At 37.8% G+C, this 25,263-nt stretch overlaps 1 protein-coding gene across 2 annotated transcripts; it reads right to left on the reverse strand.

Moving 5' to 3' along the window:
- Window positions 1–3,739: 3,739 nt before the first annotated feature.
- SPI1 (Spi-1 proto-oncogene) lies at window positions 3,740–25,080 on the reverse strand. 2 transcript variants are annotated; one of them, XM_053981562.1, is made up of 5 exons: window positions 25,002–25,080; window positions 16,855–16,948; window positions 9,441–9,628; window positions 5,504–5,651; window positions 3,740–4,831 (listed from the first exon to the last, which is right to left on the reverse strand). In XM_053981562.1, exons 1-5 carry the CDS (start codon window positions 25,002–25,004, stop codon window positions 4,515–4,517), a joined length of 750 nt encoding a protein of 249 aa, XP_053837537.1. In that variant the 5' UTR covers window positions 25,005–25,080; the 3' UTR covers window positions 3,740–4,514. The 2 variants fall into 2 exon arrangements, with proteins under 2 accessions (XP_053837537.1, XP_053837536.1); XM_053981561.1 differs by lacking the exon at window positions 25,002–25,080 and adding an exon at window positions 23,437–23,746.
- Between the last annotated feature and the right edge of the window lie 183 nt (window positions 25,081–25,263).

Consider the following 25,263-nt stretch of genomic DNA (forward strand, 5'->3'; position numbering starts at 1 on the left):
GCTCAGCTGAGCCAACTGAATTGCAATGTGCAAATTTGTTAGAGAAGAAAGGTGAAACTTGGTGAAGTTCTAGCTACTGTCACAGTTGCTTTAAAGACCAAGCTCTTAATCTACTTGACTGTAATATATTAGTGGGTTCATTACAGTAGCGTTTTTATTACAAGCACTACATGTTTAGTGTCTCAAGTATATGGGTATGCAAATCTGTATGTAAATCGGAGTGTTTCTTAGAAAAAGAAAAGGTGGTGAGATTGCAAGGTAACACACAAAATGAATGAGAAATAAATGCAAAATCTTGGAATTAGTACCACAGTCTGTGTCATATGATAATCTTTTCTATCCATAATCCATACATTTTAAATACACAAGTGTGGGATTTCCACTGAGAACGTACTGTTCTGGGCATTCTCAAATGAAAAATGCCCACTGTGTTGTCATCAGTAATAACGTCTTTGCTATGAATTTACAGTGTGCAGGTACAAGGAAAATTTTGAACAACAGTATAAATACACTGAATTGAACTGTCATGTGATATATGTACTAGTTATGAAGCTGGCAGTATAGTTTGAATAAAGCTCGATGATAATGAAGTGAATTTTGTCGTGTGGACATTTGAATGAGGGAGGAAAAAATATAAGGAAATGGAAGAAAGGCACAGAGATTAAGTGATAGAAATAGACAAATAAACTAGGGCAAAAGACTTACTGAGGAAAAGAAACCTGGAAAACAACCTGAGGAAAAGAAACCTGAGGAAAAGAAATGTACAGAACCTAAGCCCTGTTGTAATCACAAGTAAAGACAAACATGGATTGTAAGACTCTGTCAGTGTATGAGTCTTGAAATGAGGGTATAGAGATAAAATTTCATGAAAGAGACAAAAACCTCCAGCAGATATATTGGGATGTGTGTATATGCATTTCTTAGGAAGTTTGGAGGATTCAATAAATGTGGGCTTTCAGGCAAAAAAAAAATAATAGCACCTTTAGCTGCAGTTCTGTCTGGTGCAGGTGAGTAGTAGCTTACATCTAGAAATGTCTAAAACTCTCTTTGACTGACTAGAATTTAAGAATACATGCTGCCACTGTAAATTATTATAAGCAGATTATCAGTATAGCCAGTGCAATTTTTCTAACTTTGATGCCTCTGATGTACAGCTAGAGGGAGCCTAATATATTGTAGGTGCAGTTCAGTATTTTGAATTTAGCTCACTGATAGTTTCCTGAATAATCTTTCCACAGGAATTGATTAGGAACCACTCAGCAGCTAATAAAGCTGATTTTTAAAGCAGGCTGCAAAGGGCCAAATATAAGTTGAATATCCAGCTGTAGTATGAACACTTGCTTTGAAAGAGGATTGATGATCTCTAACAGCAGTGGGCTGCAAAATGTTCCAATGAACTTGTCCTAATCATGGGTCATCTCTCCAAATAATAACCCCCCCGACCTTTTTTGATCACATCTGCCTGTCTAGTACTTGGCCACCTTCAGAGAAAATGGAATGCTTGCTCCTCTGTAATTTTGCAGAACCTGTGATTTAGTCATATTCATTTTGGTATTTTTGTCTAAAACAGCCAGAGAGCTTCTGCTTGCCTGTGCAGCTGAATGGCAATAATTCAGCTTGCTTAGACTGCCTAGTGTCCCGAGCAGTTGGATTGTGTGGCAGACAAACAGTACTCTGGCAGAGAAGCATCATCATTCGGTCTCCTTCACAGCTGCAACACATGATTATTCACTCTTTATGCCACAGATGAAAAACCTAACCAGAAACAGATGGGGAGTGAATATTTTTAGAAACAGTATTTCAAAGCATTAACAAGAGGAAGAGAAAAAGTTTTCAGCTTTGGAGATAAAATTTTAAGCCTTCTTGTTAAAGTATGTTCAATATTACTTTAAAAAAAATTTATTTATTAATAATATTATCCCTCCTAAATAATTTTCTCAGAATCTTTGATTTCCATGTTTCTTGTGGTCAAAGCCAGTGTTAAATGCAAATTCTTTTATTCAAGTATAAGTAGTTGCTCTAAATTAACATTTTATAGTAATGCACAGTGCTCAAATAGCTCATTTAAAGGTTCTTGTTGTTTGTTTGAATGCTTATTTTAATTGTCTATTATTTCTCCAGCATCTAATTGGATTTTATGCAAGACTTGCTAGGGAAATGGAAAAATAGGTCTCATAGATCTTAGAAAGCTTTTTAGTAAGCTTGAAATGTCTTTTGTGATATCCTAAGCATCTCCACAATCAACTCACCAGTTGGCTCTTTTCAGTTATCATAGTTTTCCTGCAAGAGGAAATGATCCTTCTCCTCCAAATTACAGTGTCAGAGAAGGATCAGTTCTGCTTTTGAAGCTGTGTTTGTAATAAAGATATTTTTATGAAGAGAGGAATTAGTTCAAGAAAACTCTAGTTTTCTTGAATATCAAATCTACAAGTCTGATGAGTGCAAATGTCTTGAATCTCTTTTTAATTCCAGGCCAGCAGTGGAGAGTCCTCATCAGTACCAAGCAGAGAAGTCCTGAGTTTCTACCTCAGCAAGAAGGAACATTAATTGTGCCAGTGTTGGGTGTTCTAGTCTTCTGAGCCTTCAACAGCTTCCATCCTGAAACTTCAATATGGATGCAGATGGAGTTATCCGAGTCTAATTTAGTGAGTATTACAGTATTTCCTATGGGAAGTAAATCCTTCGAGTACAATTTTAGAAACAAAATGTCTTCTTAATTTGACTTATCCTAACCCTAAGTGAATGAAAAATTATCCTCAAATTGACATGATCCTCAAAGCATAATAACTAAAAGTTGGATTACAAGATTTTTAGAAGCATAAAAGATAACTCTCTGCAAAGTTTTGGCACTGACTGATATATTTATCATGTTCATGAACTGGGAATAAGAATTGGGAAGTAGTACTTTGGGATGTTTTTTAACCAGGAGCTTCTTTCTTGTTTGGCTCCAAAGAGGCACTCTAGGCCATGATGTTACCAGACTTTTCACTTCCACAGTGAGACTGTTCATGCAGATAACATCAACTGTGTTTAGATTTAGTTTTGAGAACTCAGATCTGTAAGAAGCTCGTCACTTTCAACTATTTCTGATTTCAGTGAGGAGCAAGCTCTGAAAAAGTTCAGGCTATTTAGTGATATTTGGCATGTTGTACTGCATTTCAATATTGTTTAAAAGAAACCCTTCTCTTCATTCTCGATCTACCTCATTTCACCTCATCTATTTTGGGAAAGTCCTGATTTTTGAGTGATTGAAACAGTTGAGATATGTTAAATAATGTTAAAACTTAAAATGCTAATTTTCTTACTGTTGCTTGAATTTAGATTTAATTTCTGTGCTTAGGTGTATCGGGTAAATTTACCATGATGTTTCAGGTATTGAATTATCATTTATTTTGCATTTTGAGTGTTATCTATACAGTGCAGTTGTTATTAGTTACTATTAATTGTTTTTACAGTAGGGCTTAAAATCCACAGTTAAAATCTTGAAACTCTTTTGTACTGGAATTCTGCAAAAACATGATTAAACACAACTTATTTCCAAGAAAGATTCAAAAGCGAGACTCAAGGTATCACTGCGGGGGAAAGGAAGACAAAAGAACAGGAGCAGGAAAATAAGTAAAACCACAGAAGAACACGGTTAATTGATACATTCTAAATGGGATGGGGATATAAATGCAATTCTTGGTATACATGACCAGAAAATGTTCAACTGGCATGATTTTTGCACAGGAAAAAATAGTGAGAAATATGTACATATATGTATTTTTAAATTTCCTTCAGTACTGTAGTCTCTTTCACAGTAATGTATTTCACCTCTTAACATTTGTCAACATTTGTTACTGAGTTTGACATCATTGATGATGTTTGCAGGTAAATTAAAAAGTAGCTACAGATGGATAAGGCCCTACAACCCAGTGCACCTTTTGTTCAAACACCACACAAGAGCTGTATCTGCATACCTGAATGCATAACATTTGTTTGTGAACTAATCATTTATTATGCAAACATCAAAACTTCATTATATCTAATTGTATTAAATATGTACATGTTATTACTATTTAAAAGAACGAGTATCATTCCAAGATCTGCAAACTTCTCTCTAGCTCTGAGAGCTGCGGCAGAGCCTGTATTAATGCTAGTTTAAAAGCTGGAAGCTAACGCGGTGTCACTGTGAGTGACACAGCACCACCTCTGGAGGCAAAACTTCATTGGCTGTATTCTTTAGTTACAATACAATCAAAAAAAAAAAAAAAATTAAAAAAAAATCTTTCCTGACAACAATATATTTGTACATTGTTTAAATTTCCCAACTCTGTCCAACTTGGAGGATGGAAGCAAAGAATTCTGTCATGATTAGGATTCTCAGATGCTGAAGAAGGGAATTCGTACCAGAAACATCTGATGATAAAGGCAGAGAAGGGGGCACAGGAAGCAAAGAGAAAGATGCGTCCATCTCCTCTGCTGGTATCCAGCCAGGAGCTCTCAATATTTTTCTTGCTTAGGGTCCCATGGCCTCAGTGAGGATAATGCTTCCTATCAGTGGCCCCCCTTCCCATCACCTCTCCACTAAACTGGTAGGTCAACTTCTTCTTAACTTTCTTGACTTCCCCTGTCTTGCCATAGTTTCTCAAAGCCCGTGCCATCTTCTGATAGGTCATTTTCTTGCGGTTGCCTTTCTGGATGCCCCAGCGATGTGCCAATGCTTCTTTGTGTTTGGAGGAGAACTGGAAAGTGCCTTTCTCTTTGTCCACCCACCAAATGCTGTCCTTCATGTCCCCACTGCGAAGAAGGTCCAGAAGGAACTGATAGAGACGTATCTTTTTCTTGCTGCCTGTGTGAGAGTCAAAGAAGAAAGCCCGTGGAGCATTAGTATTTATGTGTAGTTCCTGGCAAAACAGTGGAAAGTATTTCAGCTAGCTTGGGAGACGCATAACTTTTTCAGTTTGCAGCAATTTTAACAGTAGACAATGTAACAGTGTGAGGATGAACTGTGGGTTGATATACCAAGAAGAAAAAGCAAGATTAAGTCATTAAAATGGCTAAACATCTGAAATTAATTTGCTAATTTGAAGCTAACTGAAAAACATTGCTAATTCAAAAGTAACTTAAACCTAATTTTGGTAGGTTATACAGAATGTGACTCTCAGATACTGAGCAAAGAGAGCTAAATATTTTTTTAAATTGGTTCTTCCTTAACCTTCTTGTCTAGGATTTCCTGGCTGTTAATAGAAATTGGAGTAGAAATGGCAAAAGCCATTTCCATTCTAGAAGCCTGAACAGACAAAGCTGAAGGAGTCAGGGGAGTATATTAAGAAATGAGGTTTGAGATAGTTACGGTTGTGAGATTCAGAGGATGGGAGAGTGCAGTGAGGCAGGGAAAGAAAAGCTTTGGCAGTGGCATAAAATACTAGCACAGCAGTTCTACAGTTTTATTCATTATCCTTATGGTAATATAACACCTGCTCAGTTCATAGCTCGACAAAACCCTTCTGTTTTCACTGACCTGTTTCTCCATGCATAATTCCAGGCCCAGGGTCCACACCATCATTCTCCCCATCTGAAACCTCCAAGGGGGGGCTCTGCCTCTCTATGTCCTCCTCATCAGAGCTGGGCTGAGGTGGAGAGAAGTACATCCGGGGCAAATAGGACACCTTTTGGAGAACAGAGTAGTAGAGGGAGAAAGCAGTGATACAGTGTAGGGCAACAAGATTAAAAAAGGAAATGTAATGAAGAGAGGCACAGAGAAAAGGGGGGATGGAAATGGGGGGATGGAGGTATGGGAAAATGTTTAGTGTAATACTGAGTGACTTAGTTGTTGGCATTTATAATAAATGCCATCCTATTAAGAAACACTTTCAGATAACAGTCAACACTTACACATGTACAACGACATACCTTTACCAGAGGGAAGAATGAATAACATTGTGAATGTCAGAACTTTCTCATATCTTATATCCTATCAAGTAACACTGCCCCTCTTCCCCATATCTCCCCAAAGCTTGCTTTCTTCCTAATGAATTACTGATCCTGGTTGTCTATCCCCAGAGTGAAACTGCTTTTCAGAACAACTTTTTTCCTAACAAAGACCATCTGGAGCTGAATTTGAAAGAGATGAACAGTTCTGCCCTATCATGGCTGGCTTTGGGTCTGTTGTCCTCTTCCTTTCTCAGTCACAGTACCTCCTGACGGCACCGAAACCCTATGGGACTGTGTCCAAATTTGGAGATGGGATTGTACTGGTCCGTCAGCTTTTTCTCTTAAACTTCCCCCATGAGGAGAGGAGTAGCCTTAACATTAAGATAAGGATATATCATATCAGCCCATATTCTTTTTTCCCAAATGGCTATCTGAAAATTCCCCATTAGGGGGGAATTTCTTGTCTGCAAAGCTAGCAAGCCAATTTTTGTGTTAAATTTTCTTGTCCTTATATAGAGGTTTTGACAGAAGCAGTGTGGAATATACCTCAGCTGTGTAAATTCTCAGTTGTGGTCTGGTTTGCTAGGAAACATGACCAGTTGGCATAAATTATTGCATCTTCTTATTTAATAATGTGAAACAGGCCAGTCTGAAGGGCAGGGAATAAGAACCCAGTCCCTACATTTAAAAAACCTAACTAACATCCTCCAAACTCAGCAGCATATCTTATGCAGCTTTCATGAAATGGGACAGACGATAGTCCTAGAAAGTGAGCTCCTTTTGTACTGCTCTTCTCCTTCACCAGGAAAGGATGTTTTGAGCCTGGTGCCCTCCCCAGGAGACCTCAGACGCTGAAGTGGGCAGTGGGTGTTCATGAGCCACTCACCCTGTGCTGGGTTTGGCTGAGTGGGGCTGTTTGGGTGAGCTTTGCACCACCTTGAAATGTCCCAATAAGGCGTGTGCCAAGGGCTGGTTTGGGGGCACAGCAGCTGGCAGTTAATGAGTTGGCAGATTGGCTGCAGCCGATCTGGCAGGAAGGGCAGGATTGGGCAAGAGCACATGTAAGCTTCCTGTCAGATCCCCAGGAGTGAAACTTCAGCCCTCACCACAGCCACCTTCAGATTTTTACAGTTAAGAAAGCTGCAGCCTCAGGGGTAGGAAGGAAGGGAGACACTGTGCCATAGGGGAAGGGGAATGAGAAGGTGGGACAGTGTTCTAGAGGGGAGGAGAATGGAGACTGGGGCCCCTGTGGGGAAAAGGGCTGTGGAAACCTGGAGTGCTTTGAGAGGTTGTATGGGAGTAAGGAACCGCTTCTCTGGGGCTAGAGTGGGACAGTGGGAGGGGACATGGTGTCTTTCAAGCAAAGGTAGCTGCAGAGGCCAGCCTGCGGAGTTGAGTGAGCTTTCCCCATGCTGTCCCCACTTGCCCTGACTGCTGTATCTTTGCTTACGCTTCCTCTGCACCAGTGTCACACAGTTTTGGGACAGAATCACAGAGGACTGGCCCACGTGCTATAAAGAGCCAGGTTACTAATACAGTTCTGGAGAGAGAAAACTTAAGGAACTACTAGCTACTTTCCATATTCTGAAGTTTTCTCAGGGTCTGTGGCACCAGCGTGTGATTTTCCTTTTCTAAAGTTCTTCTTACAGCTTTCCAACCTTCTCTTTCATTCTCCCTTCAGAACAAATATTTTTTTCTTATTTTAGTATTTCTGAGGCCCCTCTTGGCAGGTTAACATAACTTTTTAAACAAGTCTTGTTCATGAACAGGTTAAACTTCAAATTTGATTTCACAAAGTAATGTGATATCCACAGAAAATTAAAGAAATGTCTTTGCACATTCCTCCTTTACTGCAAACACTAACTCTGATATTGCAGGACAGGCATGCTAGTTTAAAACTAGCAAATTTAAGGAGGGTTAAAACTTGCTTCCTGCTTGTTTCTTTGCCTGGGACTGTGACTGAAACACACCAGAAGCTGAACTTCAGAGTGTGCCAAGTACTATTTGCATGAGCTATTCTAGGAATAAAAGTTAAGTAAAGTAAAAAGCCAAAGATCCCTTGCTGGTAAGGAAAAGAAGGGAAGTAGTGAACTCTACATACTAACATCCACAGCTTGGTAGGGTGTGGGGCAGGGAGATCACAGCGCTCTTTATCAAGGTTGTAACAAAATTACTTCCCTGCCTTTCATCCTGAAATGAAAGACCATAGCTGAGTAGAATGAACACGGATAAGCAGAAGTTCCCTCTCTTGTTTTTTGGTTGTGCTTCCAAGGGCATCTCTAAAGGGGCCCATTTTCATCCTTTGCCCTTGGGCAGCGGTAATGGTTGGTCATTAGGTGTTAGCAGTTGCAATGAGCAACTGAAACAACTTAAAAGCTTCCCACAGACTGCTGTTCCATGATGCATTTTTTTTATATTTGTAACTTTCTGTTCCTAATTCTTTTTTTTTTTTTTTGTATCTACATCTTATATTCTATTCCTGATTTTTTGATGGCTTGCAGTTTCCTGTTGTCAGTGTTAACTTACTCATACTATTTTTTCTCTTCTTTCTTTTTGATTAATACAGTATTAACATACAATTTCAGTTTGCTTTGAGCAGAGAAACACAAAATGATAAGCCCATGCATGTGGTTTTTCTCACAAAGTTTCAGCAAGGGTACTGTTATATGCAGCACAGTAATCAGCAAACAGTCTTTCCTCCAACTTCAGTTCTACACTGTCTAGTATTTAGGACATTTCATGTATATTGGGAAACGCTTTAGCACAAGATCGTCCAGCTTTCTTACTGCTCCCAGTAATGACTTCGGGCATATTCTTGTAGGATCAAGAGTGATTTCCACATCTGCTGTGCTTAATGTCTTTGCAGTATGATGGAACACCTTATAATTTCAGCTTCAGCGAGAATTCACTGGTGCTTTGGTGACTACTGCATATTGGAGTATCTATTTTTTACAGGGAATTGCCTGGCTAAATGTAAAATCTGAATAAAGACAAGACAGCATGCTTTGGCTTGTGACTTATTTACTCCCAGACAGAAGCACAAGTAGGGTCTCCTCAGCCTGTGGTAGAATTGCCAGCGACTTGTCTTTGTTAGCATTTTTCATACAAATCATATAAAACTGTCAGGGTTCCTTGGAAATATTTAAAACTACTTCAAAGCTCAGAATTACTTCTCAATAGTCATGGATACCCTTGCTATGATGATACAAAGTTTCTCAGCTCTAGTTCATCTGCAGAATTGCAAACCAGTTGATTTTCATTCCAAATGAAACAAAAATTGAAATTCCAAACACCTCCACAAAATGCAGTTCTCTTTTTAGACAGTGTGGGGAGCATGATTTCTCATTATCCAGGTAAAAAGAAAGTTTAAAATACATTTGTCTTGAGTGTGAAGAGCTTTACATGCCCTAAGAACCTAACTCTTTTCAAAAATCTCTTTCACTTAATAGTATGCATTTCCCAATGTATTATTTTCTTTACCATTAATTATTCTCTGAAGTTCCAAGCAGGGCTGGTAACCATACCTGATGGTTGAGTCCGATGTGTGTGGTTGGGATTGCAGAATCCAAGACGTGCATTTGCTCAATCTCCATGTGCCTGTAGAGCTGCTGCAGCTGGGGAGGCTGCACACTCTGCAGCTCTGTGAAATGGTTGTCTCCAAAGGTCTCAAATTCACTGTGCATGTGGTGTGGATGATATTCCCAATAATGATCTAAAGAAAGTAAAAATAGATTGTCCATCATGGCAAGATGAAAAAGCATGGTGTTTACCTGGCTTTCATTGATTCTTACTCCTGTCATGGCCCTTTCTGCCCTCTCCAAACCACTCCTGTTGACCTGTTTGTCTCTACTGACAATCTCTGTAGAGATTTCTGTGACTGGGAAGTATTACTTAGGCCACTTTAAGTAGGAAAATTCTCTCAGACAGTGAGATGGATTTCAATGACAATTTAACACGAGATGCAGAAGATGTTAATGCTGGCACCTTTCTCAAGAAGAGACCATAACAAGTTTCAAAACCTTGTCATTCTTGAGACAACAAATTCTACTGTTTTACATATTGTCATATTATTATTACACTCTTCCTCATGGCATGGAAATGAGGAGGTGGAAAAAATGTAAAGATTATTCTGCAGCTATCTTTCATCTTTATTTTACTGTGCTAGCAAAAATTTAGGAATGCTACAGGAAAGGCACTTTTCTAGATATTTCCTAGATATTTTTGCTATATCACACATTTTTAAGTACCAATACTAGAGAATAAAAGGATAAACACATGTGGAAATCTGGTGTACACTGTATATAGGAAGGCTGAATTCTAATGCAGACTCTTTCTCTACCTTTTTTATCTCTTTAGTACATTTGAAATGTCTGTGATAATCTGGATTTTTTTCAAAAATATAAAGAAGTACTTAACTAACCACTATAATGTTTCCTGAATTATTTATCTTTGAAATTAAATTCTATATCATTCTCAGTTTTAGATTTCCGGCTTTTTTAGTTCAACAAAAGCCTTCAACTTCTTAGAATGTCGTATTTGCTGCTCAAAATTTAAAATTTTCTACAAGAAATGTGAAGTACTGCTAATCCTATTTCTCATATACAATAGCTGCATACATAATTTTGCACATAAATTTGTGTGCTACCTGTTTTTAAAATCGGTGTCAACATTACAGCCTCTGCTCTGACTGAGCTTGGAACTAATCTTCCAGGGTTCATCTTTTTGTGTATCACTGTATGCATGGCTAAAATTTCTTTATGATATTCTGTGTAACAGTTCTAATTTATGATTACAACTTACTATTCCACATTCTCTTCCCTTATTAATTTTTTTTTTTTAATTCTGAATAAATTTTTTAAAATGTATGTGTTTTCACGTTGCTGTCATGTACTCTTACAATCTACTTCTAATTATCCCTTAAGCTAGCATCAGCTCTGAATGTTTCAGTGTAAATCAGTATATTCACCTCCCTGTTCACACTTGTACACTTCTCCAAGCTTCCTCCCAGCTGTTGACATCCTTCCAACAACACAATGGACAGGATTGAACATATTCCTCTAAATGTAGTTAATTTAAATGTAGTTAAATTTATTCATTCTGCAATATATGTTATTGTGCATGACATCTGGATATTAATGTGCTATGAATATTTCTCTTAAATATCAAGTTAGTTCTTTTTCTTATCCCCTATCTCATCATCTTTCCCCATTTGTGTTTCAAACAGTTAAGTGTAATCACACTGAGGATTTGAAATCCAGGGGAGTGACTTTGGATGTGGCTTCCTTTAGAGTGAACTCAGTGATATGTTTATACCAAGCACACTTGTACCTGAGAATCTGTAAGCTCTTTCAGCTGCTTTTGCGCTCAGGCCTGTAGAAATTTTTTGGAGGCTCTGTGAGATCATTTATTACACCAGCACTTACTTTTTGGCCCTTTCTGCTTTTCTGATTCATGAATAAACCCCACCACTGCATGTGAAAGGGGTGGAAATGCACTTATAAAAGCATCCAGCGAGCTGCTGCATTGCTTTGTCATTTCTTCACTTTGTTCTATGGCACTTTTCTAGGGCTATGTATAGATTTTATAGCCCTCAGACATGCACAGTAGTGCTTCTTCATGTTGCAGTTCAAGACAAAAATTTCAGTTTCTAGTGTAAAAAAGTGGGGTTTATGGATGCAAAAGACCCAGGTGTTTTTATATCCACATCTACTTCAACCCAGGAAACAGCAGAGTGCGTTGAAATCCATAATTTACCTAAGACTGTGTTCTGGTAGAAAGCTTTGAGCACTTTCAGTGTGAAACCTTTCCATTTAGTTGGAAGACTGAGCCACACTAACTCATGTTTTCTCTGGGTTAAATTAATGCAGATTTCTCAAAGTAGAGCCAACCATTGAGGTCCCATATACCATGGGCAGCCCTGAATATTAAACTGTTGAGAATACATCCCAGGAATAATCTAAACTCTTGCTCCTTAGAGTGGTCTGGCTCTGCTTGCTGTGTGCAAAGTGCTCTGTCAGAGGGCAATGTATGTTCCCAAAGATCCCTTGTCACTGATAATCCACAGCAGCAAATGAGATCAGTGCATAACTGGGAGGATGACAAAGCCCAGGAAAAAGTCTCCGAGGCTGTCAGTGGCAGGTCCTCAGCTGTGGAATGTCTTACTAGCAGCAAATATGGTGGCCAAGAGAGAACTAAGAACATTTCCAACCTGCATAGCAATGAACATCTGTGCACCCTCTAGGTGATCAACTTTTGATTATTTTAAAATATTTTTTTTATCAGCAGTAAGGTTTTTATTCTTCAAGATACCGCTTAGTTTTTTGGAACCTATGACAAGGTTACTGTTGCTCCAGAACTGTTTCAACTTTTCCCCTGGCAGATTAATTAACCCATGGAACACTATTTATGCATATTCATGCTAATAACTAATTAGTAATTATCATATTAATTACTAAATTCCTTTTTGATGGAATTAGATGCTACTGTAAAAATAAAGTAATACAATAATACTATTAACACAGCATATAGGATTTAAAGTAATGACATAATAGTATTACACTACCAAAAAATCTATATCAGAAATTACTTAAACAAAAACTTATGTCCAAATATTCAAGTTGTGATAGGGAGCAAAGTCCGTATTCTTCCCAAAATATCTATAATTCCACAGTAATGGTTAGGAAAAACAATATTGGTTTAGTAACATTAGAAGAGAAATTACAAGTCTGACTCCACAAGTCCTTCTGCAGTTAACCATCCCGGCTAAGTTATTGCATATGAAAATAAAAAGAAAGATTTAAATATCTCCAGATATTTGAGTTACCAGAAACTCTTTACTTCTATGCTCTTTGTTAGTGTTATGTCAGTTACATATACCGATTTTGTTCTTTTCTCTAAAACGTGAAGGTGGAAGGAAGAAAAAAGATAGGAGATAAAAATTCTAGAAATGGAAAGTGCCTGTTCTTTGGGTAAAGGAAAATGTCATTAAAAGCCAAGCTGTACCTACACAACAGAGTCATTATGAGAAATTTCATGTGAAGTGAAAGAGGATGTGAAAAAAATTCTCTCTTACAGAGACATGGAGATCATGTTTGTTTTGGTCTTTTATGTAGTGAAAGGTTAGAGGAAGGACAATAATGAATTCTGAACTCCTTCCCATGACAGAGCGGATGTTAGCCTGTTGGGAAGCAATAGCTGACCTAAAGGCATTGTGTTAATATTCGCCGTGGAGGTGAGAAAACCTGACCGAACGTTTTCATGCACCTTCTCATCACTGCAAATTGCTTTGCTCCTTTTAATAGATGAATAATGGTAGAACCAGGTCAGAATATGAAACAGGCTCAAGGAAGATGTTTGTAATAAATGTGGAACAATAGGCTAAACCTGCATAATGCAGTGCCCAAGGTGCAGAAATTCGTGAGGCAGCTGTTGAGGCGGAAGTGTGAGAGCTCTGCCAGCACAGGCTCTGCCCTGGCTCAGGGCACAGCTGCTGCCAGGGCTGCTCTGGGGAGCCTGGCCCAGCACCCCTGGGTGCTTCTGCTCTGGGTGGGCTGATTTTCCAACACATGGTGAACTAGGAGAGGGTTTCTTTCACCACCCCACACTGCATAGCTTACAAGTTCCCACTGTGTTTTGCACATCTGAAAAAGCAAGCCAAGGAAAAAACCCATAGAGGAAATGAGAAAAATATTGAAGGACACAGGAAACTCAATGTCTTGATCTGACAATACAGAATCACCCTTGAGAAGAGTTCTGTGGTCTTGGGCAGAGCATCAATCTTATCTAAAACAATGTTAGAATCTCATTAGCTTACTTCACAAACTTCGTGACTTTAATTATACCAAATGGCCTATGGGTCAGGCCCCATCAAATCATGAGGATAGCTTTGAAGAGAGGGGGTTTTTAATGAAGTTTGGAATTCTTTCTCTTTTTCCTATAGCATTTAAGACTAAAGTTCACATGTTTGGACATTCCTCCACTTCTATGTGGGCTAATAAAATCAAAGCTGAGATTCCTAAATGGTCATGTTATTCCAGGATGTGGGACAAAAATAAAATCCCAGATCATGAAATCTAGTAAGTTCCATGAGGCTAGCAACAAAGTGAACAAGGGTCAGCACTCAGCTTCATACAAAAAGTGATTTTTACTAAACCTATAATGTTTGGTAATAACATAGAGACAAAGCTGCAGTGGAATTTTGTAATTGCTAAGATTGCATTAGTGTTACAAAATGTGCTGTTACACTTATAGACTTACAAGCTCAGGGTAGGGTGATGGACTAATACATGATCACTCAAAGGAGCTTCTGTCCAGCATGACTGTGTCTCTGTGTTTATTACAGTATTTAAAATAGTTACACTGCAGTACAGAAAATAATCTCACACAATGCTTGTGGTGATGAACATATCATGCTGTGGTTTTGCTTGTTAATCTCAGTGTTCACCTATTGGAAATGATTTCCTAAATATTACTTACTAGTGGCACAGATCTACAGATTTTTTGTGGACTTTACTACCTATTTGTGTAAATATGGAATAAGAGTTTCCTTCAGTACTATATTAGAGGAAAAGGGACAGTAATGCATGTAGCACAAATCTACAGGTTACGACATTGTCATCTCCCTTTCACAAAATTAATTTTCTAGCAGTGAGAGAGAGGTAGTCTGACACTTGAGGAAATTTTTCTATTTCTTTAACAGTCCCTTGTCAGCAAAATCAGAAGTATTATTCTGTCTAGTGGCATTAACTGGTAGTATTGAGGTGCATAGTGGTACTGAGGAGACCTGCAAAATTATTTTTATGTATTGTCAGTGATCTTACTGTACCCCAGAACTCCTCTCTCACAATTCTGCTCTTATTTCTTCTTTTTATCCTCCTATCTAATCAGGTTCTTGTCTCTTTCACTGCTGTCACAGCAGCACCTTTTTATTCCTTTCCCCTCAATTTTTCAATCATTGTACCTTTATCCACTTTGTTCTGAACACTTAGTATATATTTCTAAATGCACTTTGTGGCATCCTTTTCCTGCCCTTCTGCATGGCTCTTCTCAAGACTCTGTACTTCTGTCACGTAAACAAAATGAAACTCAAAGTTGGGATTTTCAATGTTTATTAGAAAGAAGGTAAGTACAATAATTTGTGGTTTTTAGTATCCATCTGTATTTTTTGGTTGTTCATTGCTCTTTTGGACTGTGAGCGATTCAGGGCAGCATAGAGCATAGATATTTGTACACAACCAACTATATTACAAGTGCTTTCATAAATAAAAAATTAATTGAAATGTGCATGCTGGGTTTAGGTTGCCTCTTCCATAAGCACTTACTATAGGAATTAAAATATGTTTTTGGGGTCTTTAGGACAAGTGCAGCACAACTTTAGGAACAGACAAATTTCTGTTTAAAGTGTGAGTTTAGGTACTGCTTAGGCTATAACCCAAATAGGTCACTATCCAGTTTTTGTTGTGTTCATCATGAGTAAAATCATGCAATTGATCTGAGAAATGTAGCCTGGAAGCAGCCTTTCAGTAGAAAAATGGGCAGTAAACCAGATGGGGTGATAAAATTATGAAAGATAAAGGGAAGTTTTTGCCTGAGGTAGCCTAGACTTAATGACAGAAAAGTTATTTCCCAGTGCTTTTTCCTACATGGCATCTTTTATATTTATTGTTTAATTGTCACAATTGCCTTTTGAGATAATCAACGTTATCCTGTTTTATGAGTGTGCAAACAGGTATGGGGTGTAATGTAAAAACCCTGAATTTCCATGTGGAATTTGCTGGGTTTGATTAATGAGACTTGACAGATGCCATGAGATAACTTATAAAAACTGAATTAATTCTTTGTCTTCAGGTGTTAAGAATATCACAGGTGTTTCCTGGATGAAATGTAGAGAACAAATTTAGGTAGGAGTCTCTTTCAGCTAAATGCTCAGAGAGATCTTACTCAGTAACTCACTGCTCTTTTATTGCCACAAAAAAGTGTTGTGCTATGATTAGTCCATGTCTTAAATTATAACAGCAATGGGTCTAGATGCTATTTCAGTGGGATTCTTTCAGGGAAACTCCAGGACCTGCAGGGACTGCCACCAGTAATAGAGTAGAATGGTGCTTTTCCTTCCTGAGTCAATATTGACTCTGGTATTTCCAGGGTGCTGTTGCTGGACCATTGTATTGTACAGGAGATAAAATTCACAAAGCAAGATTCTCGCCACTGCATTGATTTAGAGTCCAGTGCCCAGACAACATTAAAATATAGACACCAAAGCTTTGAAATCACATGTATAAATTGAAGTAATAAATAATCATACAGCATTTTTACATTGAGTTATGTTTATGTACAAACAGCTACAAGGAAGTTTTACATAGATTTAGAGACAGGAAGTACTTGGGTGTACTGGAGGAAGAGTGAAAGTTAAAGTTAGGTGTGGCAGCATGCAATAGAGATCAAAAGAAAGAGAAAAATATATGGAGTTGAAAAAGGCTAAATACCAAAGAAACCTAAGCACAAATAAATTATCTATGACCTAAGTGAAATGGGACTTGAACATAGGAACACAAGAAGAGGAATACAGTGTTGCAAATCCATGTTCTTAAAAAGTTGAGAAGCAAGCTGAATGCTTTTGATCTGCAGAGGAAAATAAAAACGCAGTAAAGATAATGAAGCATAGAGATCGTGAGATCCCACTCTCCTGGGAACTCTCTGCGTCATAGAATGCTCTTTAAAATGCTCTTTCAGAGAAACTATGTTGCAGTTGCTGGGTTGGAACAAATAATATAGTAATATTATATTATTAATAAAATAATTTTTGTTCCTGATTTGAAAATATGTTCCTGTACATTATAGATCACAGCAATAAATGTGTTCTTTTCTTGTATGTCCTAAATCCATTTCCTGTGGTAACCCATGAGACTTTATGCTCCAAGGAGATATTTTTTGACTTACCACCATGACTCTCTCCATCACTGTTGAGATACTGGTAATAGTCATGGGGCTGTCGGTAGAGATCTGACTCATAGGGTACCATATCATCAGAGGGCTGTAAAAAGAAGAGGAATTTTTAGAACAGTAAGTTTATACAAATAGTTTCCAAATTATTAATATAGTTAGTGAAGGGCCAATGCCAATCCATTTTATATTGCTTAGGGAAAGAAAAGAGAGACTTCAAGTTATTACTGAATCAGCAGAAATAAAATGTGTGATGCCAAACACTGGTTTTGGGGAATAAAAAAAGAGTAATCCCAGTAGAAAAGAGATCCAGCCTGTGTACCAGAACTTGTCCAGTTGTAATACAGAAATCCCTTGTATCCCACACTCCAGCCTTCTGACGATACTGCTTTAGAGCTGTTGTAAATATTATGCACAAGTAAAGGTGAAATATTTCCTTTGGCAGTAACAGACATTTTCTTTTATTGATGATGATGATGATAATGATGATTATTGTTATTCCTGCACACAAAAAAGAAAGCAGAAACTTGTCTTGCCTAAGCATGTTGTTTCTACAAGGTCTGACTAAATGGTGGCAGTCTGTTGGAGGGTACTGACACTGACTATATCGGAGGGCATAAACACATTTTCTTTCTCAGTTACTGTCCAAGGTGACATCTCAATATTTACTGGTTCAAATCAAATGCACAGGGCTTTTAGATACACACAGTGAAGACTTTAGAAGTCCAAATGTGGGCCAAATAGTGAGTTGGATGCTTAGCTGTAGAATTGAAATCCTCTCTATCTTCTTTAAACAGGTGACATAGGGTAACTTGCCCACTTCTCCTCCTCCTCAGGCCTAGTATTCCAATTTGAACACTGAGTAAGATCTTATGTTGTCACAATAAAGGTTGTTTAAGAAGAAAGAAGAAAGAAGAAATTGTGCACAATTTTCTTACTTCATTTAATGTTCCTTCTTGTTTATTTCCAGAATGAAGAGTTAGAGAAAGACAGTGTCTGTCATGGGGTTTTGTTAAACCTTAGTCCAGTTAGGTTTGTTACAGTATTTCCAAACAAATTCTTGCACTGTCAACAGCAAAGGAGAACCCAACCACCTTCTTGCCTTTTTTTTGGAAAAGAATCTACTTCTAGCATTTCTAGGTGTTAATAGAAACATTTTAATTCTATTAATGACTCCATCATAACTAACTTTGAAGGACAAATATTTAAAATAACATGATAACTACATGATGGGCATATTTCTTGTGTTTATATTTCATATGCCTATCTGTATGTCCCAAATCCTTTTCTTCCATGAACCTGTCACATTTTTGGGAACATATGCATTTTTAAAGTTTATGCTGTGGTAATAGCATGACAGAAATACAGGACAGCTTCTCTTTTTCTTACTCCTCTAGACTGCTTGAGAAATGGAACCTAAGGTAGCAGCTGCCACTAAAATCCAGATGGAGGTGGTAGATAAGTGGCTAGCAAAAGGAAAAGACTTTTTTTTCTGTGTTCTTTAATTCTTCTGGTTAACTCCTTCAGTTCATTCTGCTGGAATTTGGGGATTTAAAGATTGTACCTTTCTGAGGATTAAGATGTTAAAACACATATCAAAAAAACCCCAACAAAACACTTTCAGAAATTACTTTGGAACTTGATAAATCCTTAGCAGCAGCCATGTGTCCTATTAGTGTATCATTAAAAGACACTGGTAAGCTTGTCTGAAACTTCAAGACTTTCAACACACACACTAACTGGGAGTCAGATCCATGGAATATTTAAAGCCTCAGGAGAAAATCCATCACCTGGCTACAAGCTCCAAATATAATTGGTGGTGGTGGATAATTGCTTTGGGGAAATCTTGAGAAGATGATAACCCACAATAAAGACTTTCCAAGGGAAAGACTAAGGAAAAGGGACAAGTCATCCACAGCAGGAATACCAGTGACAGGACTCTTCTCTGGCCTCCAGAGCTATACTGTAGGTACAGTCTCCCTTTCCAAATCTATGTGATTACAGTAGAATTGCCCTTCATTCACACGGAGATACAATGGGAAGTATAACCCAGATTTTCCAGATTGCAGGGGGGTGGTCAAAAAGTCAGTACAGCATGCATTTCCTCAGTGTTTCTGCTTTTTCTCTATGCATTTTCTTGGTGTTCTCTCTGTGGTTATATGTATTTACTCATCTTCATTCCTTCCACCTTTGGTGTACTCTGATCTCTGACAAGAAAAAGTAATAAGGCTGTATTTTGCTTTCTTTAGGATAAAGTTCCAAATGGAATTTCTCCTTTTCATTGTCTTTGCAAATTACTTCATCCCGCATTAGTTCATTTCCTTTCCCCAAATATATGCTTCCTGTTAAATATATAAACGTAAGCCTTCATATTCAGAATTTTAAATTATTATAATTTATGCTATAAATTCAAAACTAAATTTATAATTAATATTATAAATTACTATAATTCAAAGGAAAGCATTAATGTTCTGTGAAAGGAGAAATGTCAACATCTAAATGGAAAATGCATATCATACTTGTTGGGAAAAACAGAGGTTAAAAAGTCATATAAATGTACAATGTTTGAAATAAAAATCTCTGTTTCTTCTCAACTAAAATACTAGAAATTGATAGAAATTATTAAGAAATTAATATTTAAATGCATTGAAATTTTAAACACTGATAACTATTTAGCCAAAATTAAACTAATTTAGAAAGAAATCAGTATCCTGTCAATCTAGGCTTAATTTGCTAAAATTTCCACTGATACAGCAAGGCATCTATCACTCATATCTTTACAGAAGTATAGCTTGGCAGGAAGGCCAAGCATCAGTCCAAAAGCAGATAAACAATACATATTTTAGCCATGGTAAAGAACATTTGGGTTTTCCTAGTTGTGCTTTTCCTTTTGTTGCTTTCTCTCAGTTTCCAAACTCCCCCACTTCAGATAAATATATATTAACAGGCAATAGTTTCTCACAGTCTGACAGCTGGGAATTAACTATTTTACAAGTCAAAAGCTACTTTTACAGTTCAGATGTATATTCAATGACCAGAGCTAAAGGGAGGTGTGTTAAATAGACTCTTAAAACAATGATTCCTTAATATTTACAGATCTGACTGACTGCAGAGTGACTTGCAGATACTCAACATCTAAAAATTATTTTACATAGGGCATTGGGGTTCTATAAACTCTGGTTTGAAAATCTGGGGCTTAAAATTTCTTTATTATGGATTCTTGGAATTTTTGTCCCTGGATTTGCTTCCTGTCCAGTGATCCTTTTGATAAAATACCTATGTGTTTATCCTTGTTAACTCATGCCACTGGAACAATCCATCCCCACAAAGGACTTGTAATGCCACCGCTTTCTGTCTTGGTGTCTGATCTTCAAGGACACAGTAACCAACATGGCAAGATGTATATTAAATATTTAAAAGTCTACTTATCTACTTAAGATTACTTACTTAAAAGTAATCATATGGTGGTTAAAGAACATAGAACAACATGTATTCTCTCTGATTATCCTATGGGGAAGTGGGATATTTCCCTCTTAGAGAGGCTATTTTTCAATAACATGTTTTTAATTGCTTTCTGTATTTTTGGTTTGTTGTTTTGGTTTTTTTTTAAGAAAAGTTTCTTTAGAAATGTTTTCTCTTATGAGAGAGAAGAGGTTTCACCATGTATTGCTGTTGCCTCTTGTGCCAATCTTTACCCACTTGCCCTGTCCTTCTCTGGAACCTCCCCACCCACACCCATTTCATCATCTTACTGGCAGCTCTTCCATGACACTGAACTGTTTTGTTACTCCTGACAAAAAGCAAAGAATAGCTTATGTTTAATAGTTAACTGATGTCAATGGCCATTTGTTCTATCGGTTGTTTCCATGTAAAAGAATGACTGAAAGCTTTGTTAGGATCCACAGTTGTGGTCTAAAGTTGGTATCTCCTTTCACACATGCCATGAGGTACAGTGCACTATCTAAGACAGTATTCTACCCTCTAGTGAGAGGTCAACAAACAATACTTTCTGTCACAGAGTTTGATAAATGAGGAGTAGCCTCAGTCTTCCATCTTTGCCCTGAAACTCAAGGGAAAAGCCACAAAACCAGTCAGAGAAAGCTCAGTTGGCATTGGTTAAGAGAGATACATTGGACTCAACCAAATAGCAGTCTGAAAATCTTGTTATTCCCCAATACTTTGTCAGAAGATTCCAGGAAATTGTAAAATCACTAAATGCTGATCTGTTTGTTATCCTGATATAACTATTCAATGGCATATGATTCAAAAATACTTCACACAATTTCCAGTGATGTGCTGCTGATACAAGCTTTAAGACCAAGATTAACTTTATTTCCTTGGAAAAAAATTACAGTATAACTATTTTAGAAAAGATGAGTAAAAATATTAGCATGATTACTCATTGGGCCATCCTCACTAGGCCGTGTTGACAGTGCAGTTATGTGGAACAGAGTACTTCTGTGGGGCATTTTTGCTCTCATGCAAAAATACTTCATTCAAAGCTGTGATTTCTACAGGTGGCTACTTAAGGATTCATATAAAACTGGAACCCTCTTCAGGCAAAGGTGTTTGACTTAATAATTTTTTGACCCATAACACAACTGAATTCTATCATGCACTGGAAGACACAGACCCCGTCTGCAGAATTTTTCCCCACAAAATTTCTAATCTTCAGAGGAAGATGCAGTACTCCTAATTTAAACAGTGTTTTCCAACTGAAGGATAAGAATTTCCTAGCTCAGGCAAGAAAAAGCAGTTACTGACCCACCCTCAACTGAACAGGGAGGGGTGGAGGAGGAAAGTGTTGCTGCGACTCTTGCCTAGAAACAGGCTCGTGTCCCCACTGAAAAAGTCCCAGGAGACACAGACATGCAGGCCTCTAGCTGGCAGTGCTCAAAGTGCACTTAAAGCAATTTTGAAAGAACAAACAACAAAATTATTGAATTTTTGACAGTTTAATCACAAAGCAAAAAATCAAATTGCCCTGTCAAGTGCTTCAGGAAGATGCAATTGGGTTTTCACTTCCAGTTGTATCACTCATCTGAACACAGCCCAGACAGAATATTAACTGCAACACAAATTAGAATATGGGCCAAACTGTGTTTGATTTTCACTCAATTTATTCAACATATGTCCTGGAATTCAACTCTGGGGAAAAAAAAAAAAAAAGACAGAAAACTTGGATATGAGTTAATGAATGGACAGAAAACTAACAACTGGGTTTTTTTGAATGGAGATGTAATTTTCTGGGGTAGCTAAGGACAAGGTTTGTGTTTCTTTTTAATTTATTTTTTTTAAGCCCAAAAAGTAACATACTGAGAAATCTGTATATATGGTTTTTTTAGTTTGTTTATATTCAAATTTCTATTCTGTTGCGCTTACACCAGACCCATTGGGAAATTCTGTGTATTTAAGAAAAAGAAAAAATATTTTTAGAGTCTCTTCATGCTTTGGGTAGATAGGTGATTTCAGGGGCACTGATGATAAACTGAGAAAATAAAGGGTCTCCCCCAAAAATAAAATAAATACTTTCAGTCATCATGAATTCTGAATATGACAAGAATTCAAAGGGTAATCTTTCTGGATGGAAGATAAGAAATGTCTTTAGTCTTCATTAAATGGGACAAGACAAAACCAAAACTTGATACAAGTTTTTGTTAAAAACCCCTTGGATCTGCATTGTCTCTTTTGTTCTCTGACACATGTATAGCAATTACTGTAAGCCATCTACCATATAAAAAACCAAGTGAACCATCTTATCTGACACCTCTTCAGCTTCTACAAACTTAATGAAATGTAATTAAGGCCTCTTGTAGCCATTCTGCTTAGAGATTTCCCAATAAGGCTGTTTCTGAACAACAGGTTAGTGACATTATTTTTTTCACAAATAATAATTTTATAACTCACCGTACAATAAGTTACAGCAGTGCGACAATGCTTCAGAGTTAAGGAAAGGATAGACCTGCCCCATAAGCACACAGAAGAATTTGTATCTTAGAAAAAACATTGAAAGACTCAAATAAGGACCGTAGGTTTTTCCCCATGTGCCAATTGCTTTTTCACAGTCAGTGAATTCAAGAGAATTCAAGAAAAGATTAAGTTAAAAACTAAAATGCCATCATTGAAAAGAACACACAGAGTCCTAAAATCTGCAATATGTAAATCAACTTTCAACAACTCTTCTCTCACAGATTAGTAGACAGTTAAATACATAAACTATGTCAGAGACTTCAGATGATTAAGAATTACAATCTGATGAAAGACGGCTTTTATAACACGTAGGTGGCACTGAAGAAAAGAGATTTACTGACTTGCTATAAACACCATGTACAAAAATACCATACATTTAATCAGTGAAAACAAATGGAGATCAAAATCAGATACAAGTTTGGGGAGGAAATGTTAATTTCCCTTTCATTGCAGTGTTGTCACTAGTTTTATATATTGACCTAAGCCAAACTTCCTGACATTACAAATACAGACCAAACCAGAGATATTCTCAAATTAAAAAAACTGGTTTACTTTGCCTTTTGCTACTGAACCCAGTGATCCATATTACAAATAAATCCATATACTCACAGGGGGAATAAGGGGAAATCCTTCCATCTTGCAAGCTTGCAACATTCAGCCAACTTCTGAGTGAATTTTTCTTAATTCAGTTTTCAAACATCCAGAATAACTGACTTGCAAAAAATCATATTTAAAAAATGGGGAGAAAAAAAGGAAAAATAAAGAAAAAAGAAAAGGAAAAAAAAAAGAAAAAAGTGAGATCCTTGGACTCCGTGAAGTCCCTTAGCAGTGGTGGATCTCAGGGCAGGAGGACCCTAACAAGTTTTCATAGTTTGCCCTAATAGGTTCTGAGGTGAACTTCTTCCCGAGTTGTATGCGAAGTTCCTGATTTTATCAAATGTCTGTAGAAGGCAGATAGGCCTTGGGTCTATCTGCGCTGTGACATCACACTTGAGCCAGTTTGCATAAATCTCATTTCAGGGAGCTGTGGCGCTGCAGCAGGAAGTCTGCCCCAGCCATGGACAGGTGCTTTGCTGTATAATCAGCAGCCCAGGGCCTGCGATCAGCAGCAGAGCGTGCGGGTGCAGCGCTCCGGGAAAGGCTGTGTGCTTCCCACTGCACATGAACCAGAACCATGGTGCTGCTCTCAGCTTTAATGAGAGATCATAGACACAGTCCTGACAACTTCTGTGAGGCCAGAGCAGTGGCATAGACTTGCATCAATAATAGTCCTGTGTTGAGATTTATGTGGCAATACTTAGCAGGTAGGAAAAAAAGAGGATGCAGTTTCAAATACAGAGCCTTAGGTTTATACAAAACACTGAAGTTATGCCCATGAGACTTTTGTCATCAGCTTTACTCAGAGAGTAAATTCAGTGAAAGATACTTTGTCCTCTTATTTGTTTCTTGTGAACACTTCTAATTCCTGCAAGGAGAAAGTGAGTGGGGAAAAGGAGAAAGTATTACATGTCCCTCATGATGACTTCCCTCAGGTCCTGAGTGCCTTTAACAGTGAATAGAGAACAAGATTTATAGACTCCTGCTCAAAGAGTCAGGTGCAGAAATACCTTGTAGAGATTTTGTGTTAGTTCTGCTTACTTAATTTTCTCACCTCTCTTTATCCCACTGTTCTGCTGGCATTTGGCTGTGCCGAACAAATGCCCTTCATATGCAGGCTCTGGCAGTGCCAGAGGCGAGTGGGGCATGGGGCAGGACGTAGGGGATGGGGCCTGGCTACAAAGGGAGAGCGCTCTCATTCTGCAAAATGCCTTCTTGCTTTGCAGTTAGTTACTAATGTCTTGGAAAAGTGAAGTTTCTTTGTCTGGTTTGTTCCCCTTCAGTCTATACTCATGTGCCACAGGTTCTGCTTTTGAAAGCAGCCTGCTTACCACTCACCTGTATCTGTGTGCAAGGGGGAATTTCAGCCACTCCAGACTTCCTCCCTTGTACACTGGTAAAACCAGAGGCCACTCACAAGTTCCTCTCATTCCCCACCCTCAGGAACTCCACGAGCAAACCATATTAGCAATGGGATAATATCAAGAACATGATGGGATATTAACTCTTGAAGCCTCAGACTGGATTTCATCAGCATTAGTTGATACATAAGCATTTAATTCTTCCTTAATTCATACCATGAACTCTTGACTTCAGCCTGGGAATAAGCAAGCTGCTTAACAGTCCACTTCTGCTTCTGAGATTGTTCTAAAGTCTCCCCCTGGATACCAGCCTGGAAATGATCAAACCACCTGGGGGAAAAGGAGAGAAGCAAAGTAACACCCTGATGATAAAATTCAGTGCAAACAGAAGAGAAGGGAGTGAACACACAAATCTTATAGTGGGTAATTGAATAATAGGTGATAAAAGCAATTGTGGAAATCGTGTCTATTAACAAGG

Source organism: Vidua macroura, chromosome 6 (assembly GCF_024509145.1).
Source record: "Vidua macroura isolate BioBank_ID:100142 chromosome 6, ASM2450914v1, whole genome shotgun sequence".
Lineage (NCBI taxonomy): Eukaryota > Metazoa > Chordata > Aves > Passeriformes > Viduidae > Vidua > Vidua macroura.

Coding starts and splice junctions, on each gene's coding strand:
- SPI1 (XM_053981561.1), bottom strand. CDS start 23,481: ATGTTGCAAGCTTGCAAGATGGAAGGATTTCCCCTTATTCCCCCT. Junction 5,652..9,440: donor ACATCGGACTCAACCATCAG/GTATGGTTACCA, acceptor GTTCTCCAAAAG/GTGTCCTATTTGCCCCGGAT. Junction 4,832..5,503: donor AATTATGCATGGAGAAACAG/GTCAGTGAAAAC, acceptor ACTCTCACACAG/GCAGCAAGAAAAAGATACGT.